This window comes from Microcaecilia unicolor, chromosome 3 (genome assembly GCF_901765095.1).
Source record: "Microcaecilia unicolor chromosome 3, aMicUni1.1, whole genome shotgun sequence".
NCBI lineage: Eukaryota > Metazoa > Chordata > Amphibia > Gymnophiona > Siphonopidae > Microcaecilia > Microcaecilia unicolor.
This window is the reverse complement of record NC_044033.1, coordinates 8,121,469-8,141,544: the sequence shown is the minus strand read 5'-3', so window position 1 is coordinate 8,141,544 and position 20,076 is coordinate 8,121,469. Positions and strand designations below refer to the sequence as shown.

At 47.9% G+C, this 20,076-nt stretch overlaps 1 protein-coding gene across 1 annotated transcript in view; it reads right to left on the bottom strand.

Moving 5' to 3' along the window:
- Positions 1-1,860: 1,860 nt before the first annotated feature.
- Positions 1,861-20,076, bottom strand: part of CAPN11 (calpain 11) — a 159,938-nt gene continuing 141,722 nt past the window's right edge. The window contains exons 17-22 of the mRNA XM_030195746.1: positions 17,897-17,961; positions 17,732-17,800; positions 14,878-14,956; positions 13,212-13,328; positions 6,776-6,834; positions 1,861-3,286 (exon numbers count right to left, since the gene is read on the bottom strand). Coding sequence (XP_030051606.1) covers positions 3,260-3,286; positions 6,776-6,834; positions 13,212-13,328; positions 14,878-14,956; positions 17,732-17,800; positions 17,897-17,961 — 416 coding nt within the window. The 3' untranslated portion in view covers positions 1,861-3,259. The remainder of the gene's footprint in view (positions 3,287-6,775; positions 6,835-13,211; positions 13,329-14,877; positions 14,957-17,731; positions 17,801-17,896; positions 17,962-20,076) is intronic.

The window sequence follows — 20,076 nt, the reverse complement described above, 5'->3', positions numbered from 1 at the left end:
CATTATGGGGGTCCTTTTACAAAGTTGTGCTGAAAAATGGGCTGTGGAAGCATAGGCGCATGTTACGGATGCGCACAGATCCATTTTTCAGCGCACCTGTAGACAAGGCCTTTTAAAAAAATTTTTTTTGCCAAAATTGGACGTGCAGCTAAATCAAAATTGGCGCGCGTCCATTTTGGGTCTGAGACCTTACCGCCAGCCACTAGACTTAGCGGTAAGGTCTCTCACGTTAACCGTGCGGTAATCACCTACGCGCATCAAGTCGGAGTTACCACCCGATTTTCGCCACGGGCCAGAAAATAAAATATATTTTCTGGTGCCTGTAGCAGACGCACGTCAAAAATGAAATTACCGCACAGGCCACGCGGTAGCTGGGTGGTTACTCCGAATTGATGTGCACAGGCACCTACACGGCTTTGGATACATTGTCTCACATATTAATTTAGTTTGGAATTTTGATTTCACAATTAGTTCAGGACATTCTGACTTTGTTTTTAAAGGGTTTACAGTATGACAGAGTTTGGTGTTATCTGCGAACATGACGACACAGCCGTTCTGATCTCTGATAATGTTAAATAGCAGTGGACCCGGTACATTACACCTTATTCCCTCAGCCATCTGTCTTTTAAATTTATGCTTTTGCTAATGTTTAAATTGTAAGACATGATTTTAAAAAATAGAAATGAACTATAAAAGTAAACAGTATAATCTCTGTGAGGATACAGGGCTGTGTGCACTGGTGTGTCAGTCACTGTAAGAGAAAAACAGAGAGCAGACACCGAAGTGCAAACAGTTTCTTTATTCGTATATGCGCCGCTTCTGTGAAGAAACCCACTGCTGAAGTCATCTTGGATGATCAGTTATGCTATCTGGGCTAAGCCTTTCTTTGTCCTTGGTTAGCTGTTTTATGTTACTACCCCTGGTGCAGCCTTATTGGTGAAACGTGGCCACATTGGGTCTGTACGAATCAGGGGCGTAGCTACGTGGGGCCATGGGGGCCTGGGCCCCCGTGGATTTGGCCATGGACTCCCCCCCACTGCCATCGCCGTCTGCTACCTTTGCTGGCGGGGGACCCAACCCCCACCAGCCGAGGTCCTCTTCTTCCAGCGCAAGGCTTCGTTCTGTTTCTGAGTCTGACGTCCTGCACGTACAACCCCCGCCAGCCGAGGTCCTCTTCTTCCGGCGCAAGGCTTCGTTCTGTTTCTGAGTCTGACGTCCTGCACGTACAACCCCCGCCAGCCGAGGTCCTCTTCTTCCAGTGCAAGGCTTCGTTCTGTTTCTGTGAGTCTGACGTCCTGCACGTACAACCCCCGCCAGCCGAGGTTCTCTTCTTCCAGTGCAAGGCTTCATTCTGTTTCTGTGAGTCTGACGTCCTGCACGACGTCAGACTCACAGAAACAGAACAAAGCCTTACACCGGAAGAAGAGGACCTTGGCTGGCGGAGGTTGGGGTTCCCCGGCAGCAAAGGTAGGTGAAGGCAGCGGCAGGGGAGGGTTACCTGCGGGAGGGGGGGTCGATAGGGTCGGCAGCAGGGAGTTCAAAGATGGTGGTGGCGGCGGGTCAAAATTGGCAGGGGGGGGTCGGCGGCACCAGGGGGGGCCTAAAATGTGGGCTTTGGAGCCCCCTCCTGCCGAAGTCTAGCTACACCCCTGGTACGAATAAAGAAACCGTGTGGACTTTCAATGTCTGCTTCCTGCTTTTTTTCTTCTGTCGTTGCAAGACACTCAGTGCCTCTTTGCTATTCCAATAGTCACTGTTAGGGCACAGGGCCAGGTATGCCGTGCTTTCAATCTCTCCAATGGTACAGTGGCACTGATCACAGAAACTGCATTTGCACTTCATGCAGAAACAAAGACTAAATCCGTCTCTAATGGTTTTATTTAAATTTCTACAGTTTTTCTGGAGAATGTGTCCGTGGAACAGGAGAGTAACTCATGGTGATGTAACAGTTCCCACAGGTAATGCAATGTCTCGGCTGCTCCTGAACCACTGCATATGTTAAATAGTAGCTAAGACTAGAAGGCAAGTGGCATTTCCCAAGTGAAAAGTCCGAGCATGAGGTCTGTTTCTACGTAGACCCTGTAAAAGAAAAAAAAAGAAAAAGGGGGTGGGGGGTGGAGTGGCTTGTCTGTGCACTGGGCTGGAGGGCTGCAAGGCTCAGTGGTTATGTCTCACACCCAGTGCACACTTCATCACAGAATTAAACCAGTGGTGACTTCTAGGATACGGGTATGATGGAGTTAAGACAACGCACTGTAAATCAGAAAGAGCTGCAATTAATGGTCTAAGTGAAAGGCAGCGAGGCTTGATGTGCAGAAGGAAAGAGCTGAGGATGGAGAGCGGCAGGCACAGATGGCTCTCCATTGCTTAAAACTGTCACTTCTAGCCCTTTTGTAGTGTGGTCCGGGTACAGTGTCACAAGCCAGCCACAGGGAGCTGAGCACATGCTGAGCACGTGAGGGGAGGGGGGGGGGGGGGGGTTCTTCCCAAGCTGACAACCTCTCTTGGCTGCTCGGTGCACAATCATTTTTACAAAGAAGGTGGATGATTGGTAAAGTTACAAAGCCGGGTGGGATTAAGTAGAATTGGAGGGGGAAGGAGTGCATTACCAGTATCTAGATTTGGTTGTATCTGTGTTAGGCTTATGTCCTGACCACATAGACGGATATTGCTGTGGGGGAGGGGAAGCGATGAGAGATGGCTGTCTCCATTAGAATTTGGCAAATATATACAAGTATTTATTCTATGACAGCACCAAAAGGTACTGAAGGAGAGTGAAATGTAGCCCTTAAACTGACGGCCTTGTCCTGGCTCTTCAGGGAAGGACCACTGGGCTGGGTTCTGGGCTTGGGGGCAAAAATGTGAATCTGGTTAGAGATTACACCTTGAATGTAATTCAAAGGATCACTTCATTGGCATCTTTTTAAGGCTGTCTCCTCCCCCCCCACCCCCACCCCCAATGGGTCTTGCCGCACATGCACATTTTAAGCAGATTCTTGCTTGGTGGAGTGAGTGTCCGGCTCTTTCTCTAACCCGTCTCACGTCATCATTCTTCACCCACCACTGGGGACTAGCAGAGAGGAGAGACGGGTTTGCATGCCCGGGTTGTCCCCTGCTGCCGATTCTAGGGGAAGCAGCAGAAGGCTGAAGTGTTCTGTCTATCATTCAGGGATAGTGAGAGAGGAGGATACTTGGGTTTGTTTGAGGAGGGGGGAGGCACTTGCAGGATGATAGGAGAGACCCCGACGGGCTTCTTTTATTAACCACACATAGTCAGCAGCAGCCACTGAAAAGACAAAAACCAAGACAGGTATCAATTATTCCTTTGTACTGGAAAAAAGGACAGTCTTCTTGTGTGCACAGTCCCCCCCCCCCCCCCCCCCGGTATGCACAGCCTGCCCCTCCCCCTCCATATACACAGAGTTCTCCAGTGTGCATGTAACCCGTTTCTCTCTTAGGTCCGGGAGGTACAACTACTCACTTCAGGTCCCCTTCGGATCTCACACAGGAACAACACAGTAGTCAGGAGAGTCAAAGAAAATGAACTGAACTTTATATTTAGCATTGATTGTCAGAAAAGTCCTCAGCGTATAATCAAGATCAGGGCCGGCCCAACACAAGATGCTGCCCGAGACACATTCTAAACCTGGCAGCAATTCCTATAAACTGTCCTGCCGCCAGCACCCACCTCTTCCCTTTACTGTGGCTGCCTGAGCCTCTGACGAAACAGGAAGTTACATCAGAGAGGCGGCCGCAGTAAAGGGAAGAGGCGGGTACCAGCAGCAGGGCAGAGTACAAGAATCACCACCGCTGCTGGGTTTGGAATGTGATGAGGTAAAATGCCACGAAGGGGGAGATGCCGCCCCTTGCTGCCTGAAGCCCCCACCTCAGGTGGCCTAATGGTCAGCCACCCCTGGTTAAGATGTTAATACAAAGTCACAAGAACGTGCAATCTTTCCTTATGTGCAAAACCCCTTACGCCTGACCTGTAGACAGATGGCACCCTGCACTCACTTTCTCCGATGCAGTACCAGTACCAACGGAGATCTTCTGGATCCAGCATCGACTGTCCAAGTCTTTCAGGGGTTTACCTTGAAAGCAATCACCAGCTGAGGGCAGACGGCGACCTACCCTTGAGCCCAATCTCAGCCTGCAGGTTGGCTCCTCTAAATGGCTCAGGAGATTAACAGCAATGACCCTGATCCTGTTCTACTATCAGGGTTCTCTTTCGCACCAACGGGTCACTTGGCCAGGGTTATGAATGCTACAGCACTGCCCTTCCTTATATATCCAGGTCATCAGCTCCACCCCTCACCGGGATTCCACAAATCAGATCATCCTCAAGTGTGAGATGGACTCATGCCTTCCATGCAGGGTTTTGAGGATATGTAAATTGAGCATGGAGAGGTAAACAAAGATAGGATGAGGAAAAGGAGAAGAGATTGGAAGGGGTAAGGAGTAGGAAGGATGGAGAGGAAGAGATTGTACCCCGCTTAAACCTAAGCGGCCAACAGCATAACGTACATAATACTAAAAACAAACATTAAAACAACAATTATTAATTAATTATCCTCAAAACCCCACTACTACTAGGTTTACTACAACTTGTAACATTCTCCTTCAAGACTTTGTAAGTCTTGAAGGAGAATGTTACAAGTTGTAGTAAACACAGTAGTAGTGGGGTTTTGAGGATAATGAATTAATTGTTGTTTTAATGTTTGTTTTTAGTATTATGTAAGCCGCATTGAGCCTGCTATGTGTGGGAAAGCGCGGGGTACAAATGTACTAAATAATAATATGTTTGTCATCCCCTTTCCAAACCATGGCCCCAGTGCACCCAAGCATCTGTGCATGCAAACAGCAGCTTTGTGAAATTTGTTGCATTTATATCCCACATTTTCCCACCAATTTGCAGACTCAATGTGGCTTACATTTGCCGTAATGGCGCTTGCCATTTCCGGGTAACAGAATTACATGTGAACATTTTTTAAGATGTCCTCCTGTCCTATCTGACAGTGGATGGATGGAACTTTTGTAACGCCGTCAAGACGGAGAAGCAGAAACCACTTCACTGGTCCTCTGAAAATTCTTTTCCACGTGGCATCGCTGAATAAACAACCTAACCCAGCCTAACCGTTAGCAGTTCACACTCACTTTTTGGATTAAGACCAAAGCGGACGCTTTTGGGCTCTTATGTGGAACAGGAGGCTCAAACTCAGTTGTGCAAATCTATGACCGTCTCTGGGAAAATATGACTAAAGTAGTGGATCCAAAATGTCGAAAGTGGCTGATTTTTCTGAAAACGTTACATGCTTCAACTTCTGTAACTTTATCTTTTCACGTAAACGGATGGGGTTTAGACTGTTGTGTTACAAACTATTTGCTCTAACAGAATTCCTTAAAACCATCTTTTCCCAGAGATGGTCATATTTGGGTGTGATGTTAGATTTTGAATTGAATACGTAAGCTCAAATAGATCATGTCATTTCTACTGCTTTTTCCCCCAACTACGAGGATTAAGTTGAAGGTATGTTACCAGAATATGTTTTTCATATAGTACTGCAAAAAACTTGGTACTTCTGCGATTGGACTTTTGTGATTCACTTTATTTCGGTTTGAACTCAACTAAAATACAAGCTTTAAGAACAACTCATAAAGAAACTTCAGACCGCTCAAAACACAGCAGCCAGACTTATATTTGGAAAAACGCGATTCGAAAGCGCCAAAACCCCTCCAAGAAAAACTGCACTGGCTTCCAATCAAAGAATGCATAGCTTTCAAAATCTGCACCCAGCCCATAAAATTATCTATGGCGAAGCCCCGGGATACATGACCGACCTCATACACCTACCAACCAGAAACGCAGTCAGATCAACATGAACATACTTAAATCTCCACTACCCAAGCTGTAAAGGACTCAAATATAAATCAATTTATGCATCGAGCTTCTGCTACATAAGTACATAATTGTGGAATGCATTACCAAAAGCCGTGAAAACAACGTACGACCATCTTAACTTTCGGAAATCACTAAAGACCAACCTATTCGAAAAGGCATACCCTACCGACCCAACTTAAGTGCCTGAACCCTGCGACACAAAGTAACCAAAGCTCATAATGAACACTATATAACTCTTCTTCTCTACTATTCCCAATGTGTCTGTAACTTATGAACCTTATTAGCCTACAACATCACTTGTATTTGTTTCTCTACCAGAGTTGGCGAACGCCTTCACGGTACTATGTAAGTCACATTGAGCCTGCAAATAGGTGGGAAAATGTGGGATACAAATGTAACAAATAAAATAAAAAATATACGTACCCACCTGGAGCCCTATATCAGTGGCGTAGCCAAGGGTGGGCTGGGGTGGGCCCAGGCCCACCCACTTTAGATTCAGGCCCACCAAGTAGCAGCACACCTATAATGTGGCTGGCAGGGACCCCAAGCCCCACTAGCCCAAAACTCCCAACAACTGTTTGCTGCCGGTGAAAATCTGCTATTTAAAAGGTATATGGGGGAGAGGGGATGTTTGAAAGACCATATGAGAGAGGGAGAAACCAAATCACTTGTAGGACAAGGCGGAGTTTTGCCCACCCACCTTGGGTCCAGGCGTACCCAAACTTGGGTGTCTGGCTACGCCCCTGCCCTAAATGCACAGCATTCCATCAGGTATGAACACAAGGCCCATTACCCTTACCCCTTAGTATACTCACATGCAGAAGGCTCCTTTACTTACAGAGCACCACTCAATTTAATGGATTACCGGTCACTCACCTGAGTAAGATCCAGCATTGCCGTTCCACTGCCTTCACTTTCCATGGCATAGAAGAACCCTGCCGAAAACATCAAGGTAGCACAGGTTAAGGAAAGCGGTGTGACAAAGAGAAAAGGAACAAGGCAAACGGTCCACCAAATCCAACATGGAGGATAAAAATCAAGAGGCAGAAGGCGGCAAAGAGTCTTTATTAAAATCCCAAAACTCCCAGATGTTTAAATCTCTAGGAGCTTTTGGATTTCAGTAAAGGCTCTTTGCCTTCCTATAACATCTGTCTGTTGTTTTTATCTCTGACAGAAGGAGGGGAAAGGAAAGGAGTGGGAAGACTGGGCCAAGGCCTAGGGTCCAATCAACCCAGTATCCCAAGCTCTGAAAGTGGTCAATCCAGCGACTTGGAAGATCTTAATAGGGACATTAATTCCAAGTTGATCACTGTCAGAAGTCATTCTACCTGTCCTCCAGACAATACTTGTGGTGAAACAGAGGCTTTGGTGTGCACTGTGAATCTTATTTTGCCCTGGCAAAACTTCCTCCATCTTGCAAACTCTCAAATGATCAAGTCATAAGCTCCTGGCCTTTGTAGTGTTCATAGATACTTGGCAGCTGAGAAGTTCTCCTTTGCCTGGGCTCAAAGTGGTGGCGTTTCCATTATGATTGTGAGTATTTTAAGGTTACGTATTGGTTATTGGTTTAGAAGCCAGTAGCCTGGGCTATCATTGGCTGCTCTAGAGGGGAATGGGTCTGAATCTGTTACAAGGTTCTGGTCCTGCCTCAGAAGACCGTTGTCATGAGCTTGGCTCACTTCCCAAGTATCCTATGGACCGACTTATTGGGGCTTAGTGAAAGGAAATGTGAAATATTTATTGTACGATCCATCTTTCTTTTCCCTGTTTCTGGGTTGCTATTTCTACCGTGTTTGGTGCCTTGCCTGCAAACTGGCCATAAAAATTCAGCATCTGAAACCGCTTTTTCCACAGCTGCTGAAGACAGCATGTCACAGACTTGCTGCAGGATTGTGGATTCTGAAGGAAGAGATGGCTTTCAGTGCTTTAATCCATCTGCCGCACCTAGACAGTGCTTTTTCTTTATAGTGACGTTACATGTTTGGCCATGGTGGGGTCTCTTAGATTTATGTATTGCTAAAGACTTTCATACAGTCCTATTAATTCATTCACTCCTCTTTGTACATCTCTTGCTCTTCCGAGGAACCTTATACCCTCGCTCCCTTGTGATTCAAGAACGACAACCTAGGAAACCTATGTAACTTTGATAAAAGAGCCACCCAGAACCTGCCTCAATAGTGTGCAAATCCCAAGGCACACATTTACATTTGTGCCAAGGCAGGTGTAAAAGTATGCATGTAATTTATCAAATCTGTGCAAGCTCCGTCCAACCTTCTCCCCTGGAATACCCACATCCGGATGCATGTATGCTTCACGCTCGCGTGTGTCACCATACACTCTGTCCAGAAAAGTACACACGGCCGGTACAGAGAAACCTCAAAATGGCTCATTAAATCGCTCATAGCTCCTTTGATCGCTTCCTCTGTTACTTGGATTTCGGTGGTAATTCTAGAGCTAATAAATGCCGAAGCGGGATGCGTGCATTTATCGGAATCCAGGCACAAAAATGTTCTGGAATTCGTTGCCAGAGAATGTAGTAAAAGCAGTTAGCTTAGCGGGTTTAAAAAAGGTTTGGATATCTTCATAAAAGAAAAGTTCAAAAGCCATTAATAAAGATGGACTTGGGGAAAATCCACTGCTTATTTCTAGAATAAGCAGCATAAAATGTGTTGTGATGTTTTGGGATCTTGTCAGGTACTTGTGACCTGGATTGGCCACTGTTGGAAACAGGATGCTGGGCTTGATGGACCTTTGTTCTGTCCCAGTATGGCAACACTTATGTACTTATGATCTGTACCCAAATCTGGGCGTGAGGATTGACACCAACCTGGTGCAGATGCCTGGTATTCTTTAGTGAACACCCCTGACCTGCCTAGGCCCCTCACATGGCCACACCCCCTTTTCAGTTGCACACAAAGATTTATGCATGCATTTTTATAAAATAGCGCTTAGGAAAAATGACACGTAAATCTAAATTGCCAATTAACATCAGTAATTGATAGCAGCCAATTACTGGCGCTAATGGGCTAGTTACTCATTTCAATTTTGAATGCCAAATATAGAACCCAGAGGAATATGTGCCTGTCTTGTACAGTGGTATCTGCAGGGGGCAGTGAACACTTTTGGGACAGGGCACTTAAGTTACGCATGATCCTGCCTCATTTAGGTGCTGGCATAAGTGGAAGCGTCTAGAATGTCAGGCATGCTGATGTCGCATTATAATAGACACCAGGCTCCAATGCAGAGCGGGCTCTTACCATGTGCCGTCGGAAGTGCCACTTAGGAGTCTTAGCATGGAAAAGGCCCCACCAGAGAGTCGTATACTTTTCTGCGAACTCAAACGCGTGAAGCAATTCTTCCCGAGGGAAACATTTTGCAACCTGATACAAACCTTAAAGAAACTTCAGACCACTGAAAACACGGCAGCCAGGCTTATATTTGGTAAAACGTGATTTGAAAGCGCAAAACCCCTCCGTGAAAAACTACACTGGCTCCCAATCAAAGAACGCATCGCCTTCAAAATCTGAACCTTGGTTCACAAAATCATCTATGAAGAAGCCCCGATGTTACATGACAGACTTGATCGACTTACCAATTAGAAATACATCCGAATCAACATGGACGTACCTAAATCTGCACTACCCAAGCTGCAAAGGACTTAAATACAAAACAACTTACGCATCTAGTTTTTCCTACATAAGCACACAACTGTGGAACGCATTACCAAAAGCCTTGAAAACAACGTACGACCACCTAAACTTCCGGAAATCACTAAAAACCAACCTGTTTAAAAGGCATACCCTACCGATCCAACATAAATGCCTGATCTCTGCAACACAACCAAACTAAAGCACGTAATGGACATAACACAACTCTTCCGTTCTCCGATTCCCTAACGTGGCTGTGCCCCGTGAACTTGATCTTACCACAACATCACCCTGTATTTGTTCACACCAGGGGCGTATCTGGAATCCGGCGGTAGGGGGGGCCAGAGCCAGAGAGGGGGGGCACATTTTTGCCTCCCTTCCCCCCCCCCCCCGCCTCTCTCCACCCCGCTCCCCGCCGTCAACCCTCCCCCGCTGCTTACTTTTGCTGGCGGGGGGCCCCAACCCCCGCCAGCCAAGGTCCGACCCGCAGTCTTCATATTTCGTCTTCCTCCGACTCCTCCGTGGCCATGCTGCAAGGAAGTAACGCTGCAGTGCTGATTCGTTGAATCCAGTTCGGAGTCTGACGTCGCAGCACGTTGTACGCGCGTACAATGTGCTGCGACGTCAGACTCCGAACTGGATTCAACGAATTAGCACTGCAGCGTTACTTCCTTGCAGCATGGCCACGGAGGAAGACGAAATATGAAGACTTCGGGTCGGACCTCGGCTGGCGGGGAGGGGGGCCAGGGCGAAATCTGCGGGGGCCCAGGCCCCTGTGGCCCACGCAGTTACGCCCCTGGTTCACACCGGAGCCTGCAAAGGCCTCTCCGGTACTATGTAAGCCACATTGAGCCTACAAATAGGTGGAAAAATGTGGGATACAAATGTAACAAATAAATAAAATAAAATAAAAAATATGGAGGTGTGTTTGGGAACACGAGCAAAGCTGAGATTTGTGTACAAGGGGTCAATATTCAGCCGTCAACGGCAAGCATTTTACTGATCGTTGCCGGTGTTATTCCCAGATATTCAATACCGGGTCACGTCCGAGCTTCGGCTGGACCATCTCGTTTATGTGGCTCCGGCTAACACATACCAGTAAAGTCGATATTCAGAACTTAAGCAGCTATGAGTTACCGCAAAAAGATAGACTGTGTCTTCGGTCACCATGGCTAGTTAACTGCTTAACATTGGCTCTTAAACTGGCCAAGTGCCAACTCTGCCCCCAGAACGCCCCTCAAATAGTCGGCTTTCACTTAGACGATAACTGCTTAAGTGCCACTGAAAATGAACAGATAGCCCCGAACACGCGATTTAACTGCTTAGCAGCTGTTTCTCGCCAGTTAAATCACTTTGAATAAGTACATAAGTAATGCCACACTGGGAAAAGACCAAAGGTCCATCGAGCCCAGCATCCTGTCCACGACAGCGGCCAATCCAGGCCAAGGGCACCTGGCGAGCTTCCCAAACGTACAAACATTCTATACATGTTATTCCTGGAATTGTAGATTTTTCCCAAGTCCATTTAGTACTGGTTTATGGACGTGTCCTTTAGGAAACCGTCTAACCCCTTTTTAAACTCTGCTTTCACCACGTTCTCCAGCAACGAATTCCAGAGTTTAATTATGCGTTGGGTGAAGAAACATTTTCTCCGATTTGTTTTAAATTTACTACACTGTAGTTCATCGCATGCCCCCTAGTCCTAGTATTTTTGGAAAGCGTGAACAGACGCTTCACATCCACCTGTTCCACTCCACTCATTATTTTATATACCTCTATCATGTCTCCCCTCAGCCGTCTCTTCTCCAAGCTGTATAGCCCTAGCCTCCTTAGTCTTTCTTCATAGGGAAGTCGTCCCATCCCCGCTATCATTTTAGTCTCCCTTCGCTGCACCTTTTCCAATTCTACTATATCTTTCTTGAGATGTGGCAACCAGAATTGAACACAATACTCAAGGTGCGGTCGCACCATGGAGCGATACAACGGCATTATAACATCCTCACACCTTTTTTCCATACCTTTCCTAATAATACCCAACATTCTATTCGCTTTCTTAGCCGCAGCAGCACACTGAGCAGAACATGAAGCTGGTACTTTAGAATATATATCTGAACATTTCCACCTGCTTCTGAAGTAATGCTGTGAGGAAATGGAAGAAACTGGATAATTATGTTGTGTCTTTAATGTAATTATTGCCCCCATGTTAACTATATTCTGCACATATATCATCGCTCATCGGTATTTCAGCTATATTATGTTACATTATTTAATAACTAATACAAAGATTTGACCCCTATTCACCTTCACACATATTGCATGGATTAAGTACATGCAAATAGTTACTTGTGGTGTCTTCCTACACTGTAAATTATTCTCAGTGTCTTTGTGTGTTGTGGTTCATAAAGTTACTTCAAATAAATAAATAAGGTGGGTGGTGACAGATAAGGGAAGGGGACCGTGGAAGACAAAGATGGAGGGAGCAAGGCAGAAGGTGACAGGCAAGTAGAAGAGGGAAGGAAAGAGACAGGCAAAAAATACAGGGTGAGGGGAGGCGGGACATACCCAGCGCCTCATATCCTGTATGAAGTCTGAAGCAAGAGGGCAGTTATCTAAGACAGATGTACTCGGAGGAATGGGGAGGAGGGTGGAGCTCTCTCCTAAAGCAGCTGATGGATAGAAAGCTGAACATGTCCAAGACCGAGCTCCTCGTCTTTCCACCTAAACCCATTTCTCCTCTTCCTCCACTCTCTATCTCAGTTGATAACACCCTCATGCTCCCCGTCCCATCTGCCCGCAACCTCGGAGTCATCTTCGATTCCTCCCTCTCCTTCTCTGCGCATATCCAACAGATAGCCAAGACCTGTCGCTTCTTCCTCTTCAACATCAGCAAAATTCGCCCTTTCCTCTCTGAGCACACCACCAGAACTCTCGTCCACGCTCTCATTAGCTCTCGCCTTGATTACTGCAACTTACTCCTCACCGGCCTCCCACTTAGCCATCTATCCCCCCTTCAATCCGTTCAGAATGCTGCCGCACGTCTTATATTCCGCCAGAACCAATATACTCATATCACCCCTCTCCTCAAGTCACTTCACTGGCTTCCGATCAGATACCGCATACAGTTCAAGCTTCTCCTACTAACCTACAAATGCACCCGGTCTGCGGCTCCTCACTACCTCTCTACCCTCATCTCCCCCTATGTTCCCGCCCGTAACCTCCGCTCACAGGACAAATCCCTTCTTTCAGTACCCTTCTCCACCACTGCCAACTCCAGGCTCTGCTCATTCTGCCTTGCCTCACCCTATGCCTGGAACACTCTTCCTCAACCCCTACGCCAAGCCCCCTCCCTACCCATCTTCAAATCTCTGCTTAAAACTCACCTCTTCAATGCTGCTTTCGGCACCTAACCTTTCGTGAAATATAGTATTCCCTATCAGACGGACTCCACACTTGTCTTTAGATTGTACACCTGTCTTTAGATTGTAAGCTCCTTGAGCAGGGACTGTCCTTCCATGTTAAATTGTACAGCGCTGCGTAACCCTAGTAGCGCTTTAGAAATGTTAAGTAGTAGTAGTAGAAAGTGAAGGACGGAGAAAGGAGAGCATCAAAGGAGGAAGAGGCATGGCAGAAGGAGGAAGTTAAAGGATGCGGCCTATCACACTTACTGAACATGGACTCCAGCTTCACCAGGCAGCAGACGAAGTTATCAAAATCCACCCCCATGTCTGTGTCAGAGTAGCGGGCCACCAAGACCTGCAGCAGTTTATTACTTAATTTGAAACCTAGAACAGAACAGAGAGCAGACGATTAAGTCTCAGATCATAAGACATCAGGGGCGGACTGACCATTTGGGCAACCGGGCCCAGAGGCTCTCCCCCTGAGTCTCAGTGGGCCCTCCCTCATCCCACATTGAAGAGCCATGGTGGTCTAGTGGCCTCTGCGGAGGCAGAAAAGAACAACGCTTTTTCCTGTCTGCTGCCACTCTTCTGTCTGGCACCGCCATGTTTTAAAAATGGCTGCCAAGACTCTCTGTGGCAGTCTCGGCACCCATTTTTGAAACCACGGCAGAATAGCGGTAGTGGGTAGGAAAGAGTTGGGTTCTTTCCTCCCCCGAAGAAGCCACTAGACCACCAGGGACCTTCAAGGTAGGATTGGGAAGGGACCACTGAGGCTGTAGTGTGTGAAAGGGGGGTGTCGGGCAGCAGTTGTGAGTGGTCGAATGACCTTTACTACCCGGGGGCCCAGAATGATCACTGTCAGTCCGCCCCTGAAAGACACACAATCCACTTCCTTCTCAGCTTTCTCTTCCTCCTGTGGCTTCTCACGTCCCCCTACTCCTTCATATTCCTTCTCTTTTGCTTCTCTACTACCCATGTCCCGCTTTCCTTTCCTTCTATCACTGCGCCTATGGGGCCCTGCTTCTAACTTGAATTTTAGGTTTCCTCACTTGTGAATCAAAGCTCTGGGGTTTACAGCTGCACACTAAAGGTGTTTGCTAAAAGCTCAAGGCAAGAGCTGGGGATGTGATCCCCAGGGTCATTCAGGAAACAATTCTACCATCAAAGATCGCTTGTCTTCCATTAGTTTTACAAGTTTCTGCTTAGTTCAGTGGCATACTAAGGGGGGGGCGGTGGGGGCGGTCCGCCCGGGTGCACGCCGCTGGGGGGGTGCCGCGCGTCTGTCGGCAACTCTCGTTCTCTGCTCCCTCTGGCCCCGGAACGGGTTATTTCCTGTAACGGGGCAGAGTGAGCAAGGAACGAGCGTTGCTGACAGATGCGCGCCGCCACCCCCACCAGGTAAAGATGCACCGGGGGGGGGGGGGGGGGGGTGTCGTTTCGCTGGGGGGAGCTGCCCCTTTCTCGTCCCCTGTCCCGCCCCTTCCACACCCTCACCTCCCCCCTGTCATCTCTCCTCCCCCTCCCCTCCCCTTACTCTGCTATCCCAATCCCTGGTGGTCTAGAGGTACCTCTTTGGGGCAGGAAAGAGCCCCCTCTTTCCTGCCCGGAGCTGCCCTCCTGTCCTGTGGTGAGTCCGGCTCTCGGCGTTTCAAGTCAGGACAGGAGGATGCAGGGCAGCTAGCAGCTCCGGGGAGGAAAGAGGGGGCTCTTTCCTGCCCCGAAGAGGTACCTCTAGACCACCAGGGATTGGGATAGCAGAGTAAGGGGAGGGGGGATAGTCGCGTTTCGCCGGGGGGGGGGGGAGGGTCACGTTGCACCCGGGGGGGGGCGCATCGGTGATCCGCCCCGGGTGTCAGCCCCCCTAGGAACGCCACTGGCTTAGTTCAAGCCAACTGATATCGCTGTATTAGGGACCACTCTCATTCTCGCTCACCTGCTGCTTCCAGAGCCAGTCGCATCTCGTAGGAACTCATGGTACCCGATTTGTCCATGTCATGCTGCCGGAAAATGCCCTGACAGGTAAAAAGTTCAGAGTCATAAGTTCATCGCTATCCCGCCTTCCTTACTGTAGCCTTCAGAAAGACTTCAGCTGTTCTCATCAATCTCATCCCTCCTACCAGCAGCCTCCCTAGAACGATCACCTCTGTGATAACTGTTCGATAACACCATCCATCACCATTATCATCACAACCTGATAATCACGTCATCCTAATGATTCTCTCCAGCAGCCCCATCACCATTATGCCTGTCATCGCCATTACCACGGTTTATCACTTCTAAAGCTACCTGATAATAATCTTCTACCATCCATCCATCATCACTCAGACTCACCTCACCTTGTAATTTTCATCCTTACTCCCAGCATCACTTCATCATTCTATTCATTACCATCGGCAACAGTGTTCCTCCACCATTCATCCACCACTGCTTTGATGCTATGATATGATATATATGATATATGACATATGACATGACATAGCGCCTATATCCCACTAAATCCCAAACCAAATGGTGGTTCAAAGCGGGTAACAGACTAATCATATATTAAACCAAGAAAAAAAATTCAATAAATTCTACAGAATTCAGGTATAATATTTCCTAAGGAAGTACGTTTTTAAATCCTTATGAAAAGCAGTGTAAGAGGTAACACAACACAGGTCCTCAGGTAATGAGAGCCAGAATTGAACAGTTTGGCAACCAAAAGATTTTTCTAGAGTTTTCTTAAACTTAATGCCAGCAATTGAGGGAAAGAGTAAGAGAAAAGGATCTCTTGTAAGGAAGGACCACCAAGTTTGACAGATATTCTGGACTCGGTCCATTAAACAAGCTGGTTTTAAATGAGATACGGGTTGTACAGTGTAGGGAAATCAGGGCCGGTGATACCATCGTGCTTCTTTAACTGGAGTAAGTCTGGCAGCAGAGTTCTGTAGGATCTGCAATTTAGTTCATAATTTAAAAGTGATAGACGAATACAGACTGTTACAGTAATCTAAGTGGGATAAATGCGAGAGCCTGAACTAATACAGCGAGATGTTTTCTGTCAATATAACGACAAACATTACACAACAATCGAAGCTGTTGTGGAAGGGCAGGTCAAATCTCTTTCTTTTTTTTTTGCCATACTGGGAAAGACCAAGGTCCATCAAGCCCAGCATCCTGTTTCAAACAGTGGCCAATCCAGGTCACAAATACCCGGCAAGATCCCAAAAATGTACAAAACATTTTATACTGCTTATCCCAGAAATAGTGGATTTTCCCCAAGTCCATTTAATAATGGTCTATGGACTTTTCCTTTAGGAAGCCGTCCAAACCTTTTTTAAACTCCGCTAAGCTAACCGCCTTTACCACATTCTCTGGCAATGAATTCCAGAGTTTAATTACACGTTGAGTGAAGAAAACGTTTCTCCGATTCGTTTTAAATTTACTACATTGTAGCTTCATCGCATGCCCCCTAGTCCTAGTACTTTTGGAAAGCGTGAACAGACGCTTCACATCTACCCGTTCAACTCCACTCATTATTTTATAGACCTCTATCATATCTCCCCTCAGCCGCCTTTCTCCAAGCTGAAGAGCCCTAGCCGCTTTAGCCTTTCCTCATAGGGAAGTCGTCCCATCCCCTTATCATTTTCGTCGCCCTTCTCTGCACCTTTTCTAATTCCACTATATCTTTTTTGAGATGCGGCGACCAGAGTTGAACACAATATTCGAGGTGCCTCCTATCACAGTTACTACCAGCAGCACATCAGCAATAATGATGTAAGCCAGTGACCTACATTAAAACTATGTTATATACCCACAGCGTACCCCAGGATGCTCCCAGTCACCAGATGCATCCAAATAAATAAAATGCCTGTGGGCACCAGACCTTGCTGGCACTCTGGAGGATAAAAGAACCAGAGGAAATATTTTTTCACTGAATGAATAGTTAAGCACTGGAACTCATTACCAGAGGATGTGGAATCAGTGGTTAGTGTACCTGGGTTTAAAAAAAGGTTCAGACAAATTCCTGGAGGAAAAGTCACAAGTTCCTGGAGGAAAAGTCCATAGTCTGCTATTGAGCTAGACATGGGGGAAGCAACTGCTGTCCCTACTATTTGGGATTCTGCCAGGTACTTGTGACCTGGATTGATCAGTGTTGGAAGCAGGCAGTGGCGTAGGAAGGGGGGGGCGGTCTGCCCCGGGTGCACGCCGCTGGGGGGGGTGTCGGCTTCGCACTGGTGCACTGCCCTCTCTGCCCCGGAACAGGTTACTTCCTGTTCCGGGACAGAGAGAGCAGTGAATCAGCGCGGAGCCGACACACCCCAGCAACGTGCAGTCGGGGCGGATCGGCCCTCCCGCCCGTCCCTCGCCGCAGGTATGCGCTCCGGGAGGGGGGGAGGTATGCACTCCGGGGAGGGGGGGGTACGCTCCAGCGGGAGAAGAGTGCGCCGTGCTGCACCCGGGGGGGGGGGGGGGGGGTGCGCAACGGCGACCCATCCCGGATGTCAGCTCCCCTCGCTATGGCTCTGGAAGCAGGATACTGGGCTAGATAGACCATCGGTCTGCCACAGTACATCCAGAATGGTCATTCTTTGTACCCATCAATGCAAGATAACGTTTCTTACAACATAATATTCTAACTTATTATACAGCGTCTTCCATTTATCAACAATCCATTCTTGATGCGGCAAACTCCCAATGAAAGTGAGCACCTGCCTGAAATGAATCATCGTTACTCCTGTCATTGCTTAGTCATAACCGAGTCTGAGGACTGTGATCAGAGACTGAGCTCAGGTTTTCATCCTTACCAGCCATTTCCTAATCTTGTTCCACAGAATCTGGAACTCCACCATGCCCAGCTTGGCACTGCCATCTTTCTGTAGGGTATTGGGTTAAGGAGAATACAGAGGGGGCAAGCGCAATGTAAGAGAACCCTGGCCACAGCAACCCCTCCCCCCCTCACTTAAGGATACGTCCATGAGGTTAACCATCTGTCGGCAGGCCTCCGTGCTGAAGCCGTCCGTTTTCAGATCTTTGTCTAAGGGAAGATGGATTGTGTTAGCTCATACTAGGACGCAATGTGCAAAAATACGTTCTCATCGTAAAAAACAAATATAGCAACAACTCCCTTCTGGACATCAAACATGGGACATCCGCTGAAATTGGGGATCTGTATTCAGGATGACGTGACGGAACGTTTTGCTGGGGCAGATGATCGTACTGTATCTACAACACTGAAGAATTTCAAAGGACATTAGTCAAATCTCCATAAAACAAAGGTTCTGATTGTCAGCTGGCAGCGACCAGTGTTTTGCTGACCCCCCCACCGGTGTTAAACCTGGAAATTCAATGCCAGGCTTCTGCAGATGGTTAACGCAGAGTCGGTTAAGTGCGATATTAAGCGGTTAACCAGCTACGGGGCACTACATAAAGATAGGAGTGGTGTAATGGTTAGTGGGTTCGATTCGCACTGCAGCTTCTTGTGACCTTGGGCAAGTCACTTAATCCTCCTTGCCCCAGGTACAAAAACTTAAATCGTGAGCCCTCTAGGGACAGAGAAAATACCCGCCTATAATGTGTACAGTGCTGCGTACGTCCAGTAGCACCATAGAAATGATTAGTAGTACTATACGGTTATCTTGGCCAACTGTTCCCCAGAACATCCCCCAAAACAGCCAATTGGTTCAGTTCAGTGCTAACCAGTTAAGTGTTGCTGAAAATTACTGGCAGCTCAAGGTGAGTTACATTCAGGTACAGTTAGATATTTCCCTGTCCTTGGAGACCTCACAATTTAAGTTTGTACCTGAGGCAATGGAGACTTGAGATCACAAGGGAGCAGAAGGGAATTTAACTGGCCATCTCTGGATATCTCTGGATGGTAAGACTGGTGCTCTAACAACTAGGCCGCTCCACTCCTCCACTCCACAATTAGCCCCGAACAGGCGATATAACCAGCCAGGAGCCATTTCTGGCCAGTTTAAATCGCTTTGAATATAACGCTTCACCCTCCATTTGTCTTGGGTACAAATGGGAGAAGAGAAACTCATTTTATGATTAAATCTCTTTATTATGCAAACAGAAGACAGAACTTCAGTGTTTAGTTTCAAGGTAAGTTATTTTGAGGTACAACAGGTACCCCCTTGTCCCTAGAGGGCTCACAATCTAAGTTTGTGCCTGTGGTAACGGAGGGAGGGGTAAATGACTTGCCCCAAACCAAAGAAGTGTAAGTGGGATTTGAACCCCAGCCCCTCTGCTCTAACCACTAGGCCTACTCCTGAGGTCAGCCTGGAACACCATCTTCATGCATGCTAGGATTAAATGTAGCCAACCAGGAGTCTTAATCCCACCTAGGGCGAGGGGTAGTGAGGGCTTCTCTCAGGAGTGCTACAGGAGGCATGAATATGGGAGAAAGGGGGTGGGTAGGCTGAAGCCAGCCCTCTGCCCACAGGGGGCTCTGGGAGTGAAAGGGAGGGACACAGCCTGCTCCATATGTGAGAATGAGAGGAAAGGAGACAATACCCAGGGCCGTGCTTAGGGTCTCTGGTGCCCCCCTGCAGAGTATCAGTTGGCACGCCCCCTCCCCCCCAACCAACCAACAGAACCAAAAGGAAGAAGGGACTTAGACGACAAATTTTGCAGCTCCTTGTGACTCTGAGCAAGTCCCCGATCCCCTGCTCCCCAGGTCGTCAATCATCTCCCATCTGCCCTCAGCTGCCCGATAGCCCTTGTTTCCTTCCTGCCCTTGCCCTACCTTAAAATATTGTAATTTTCATCGAGCGGGCAGCGCCAACATTGCAAACAGCAGCAGGCTCCAGCCTTCCCTCGCATGGTTCTCTGCCCTCGCGGAAACAGGAAATACATCAGAAGAGGGCGGAGCCATGCGAGGGAAGGCTGGAGCCTGCTGCTGTTTGCAATGCTGGCGCTGCCCGCTCGATGAAAATTACAATATTTTAAGGTAGGGCGAGGGCAGGAAGGAAACAAGGGCTATCGGGCAGCTGGGAGATAATTGACGACCTGGCTGGGGAGCGGGGAAGCCTGCAACTTGCGGGTGGGGGCAGGCAGCGCCCTTGAAGGCAGGCACCCCCCTGCGGTGCTTATCCCGCTTACTGTGTTGGCACGGCCCTGACAATACCCCCCCCCCCCCAAGCCTGTT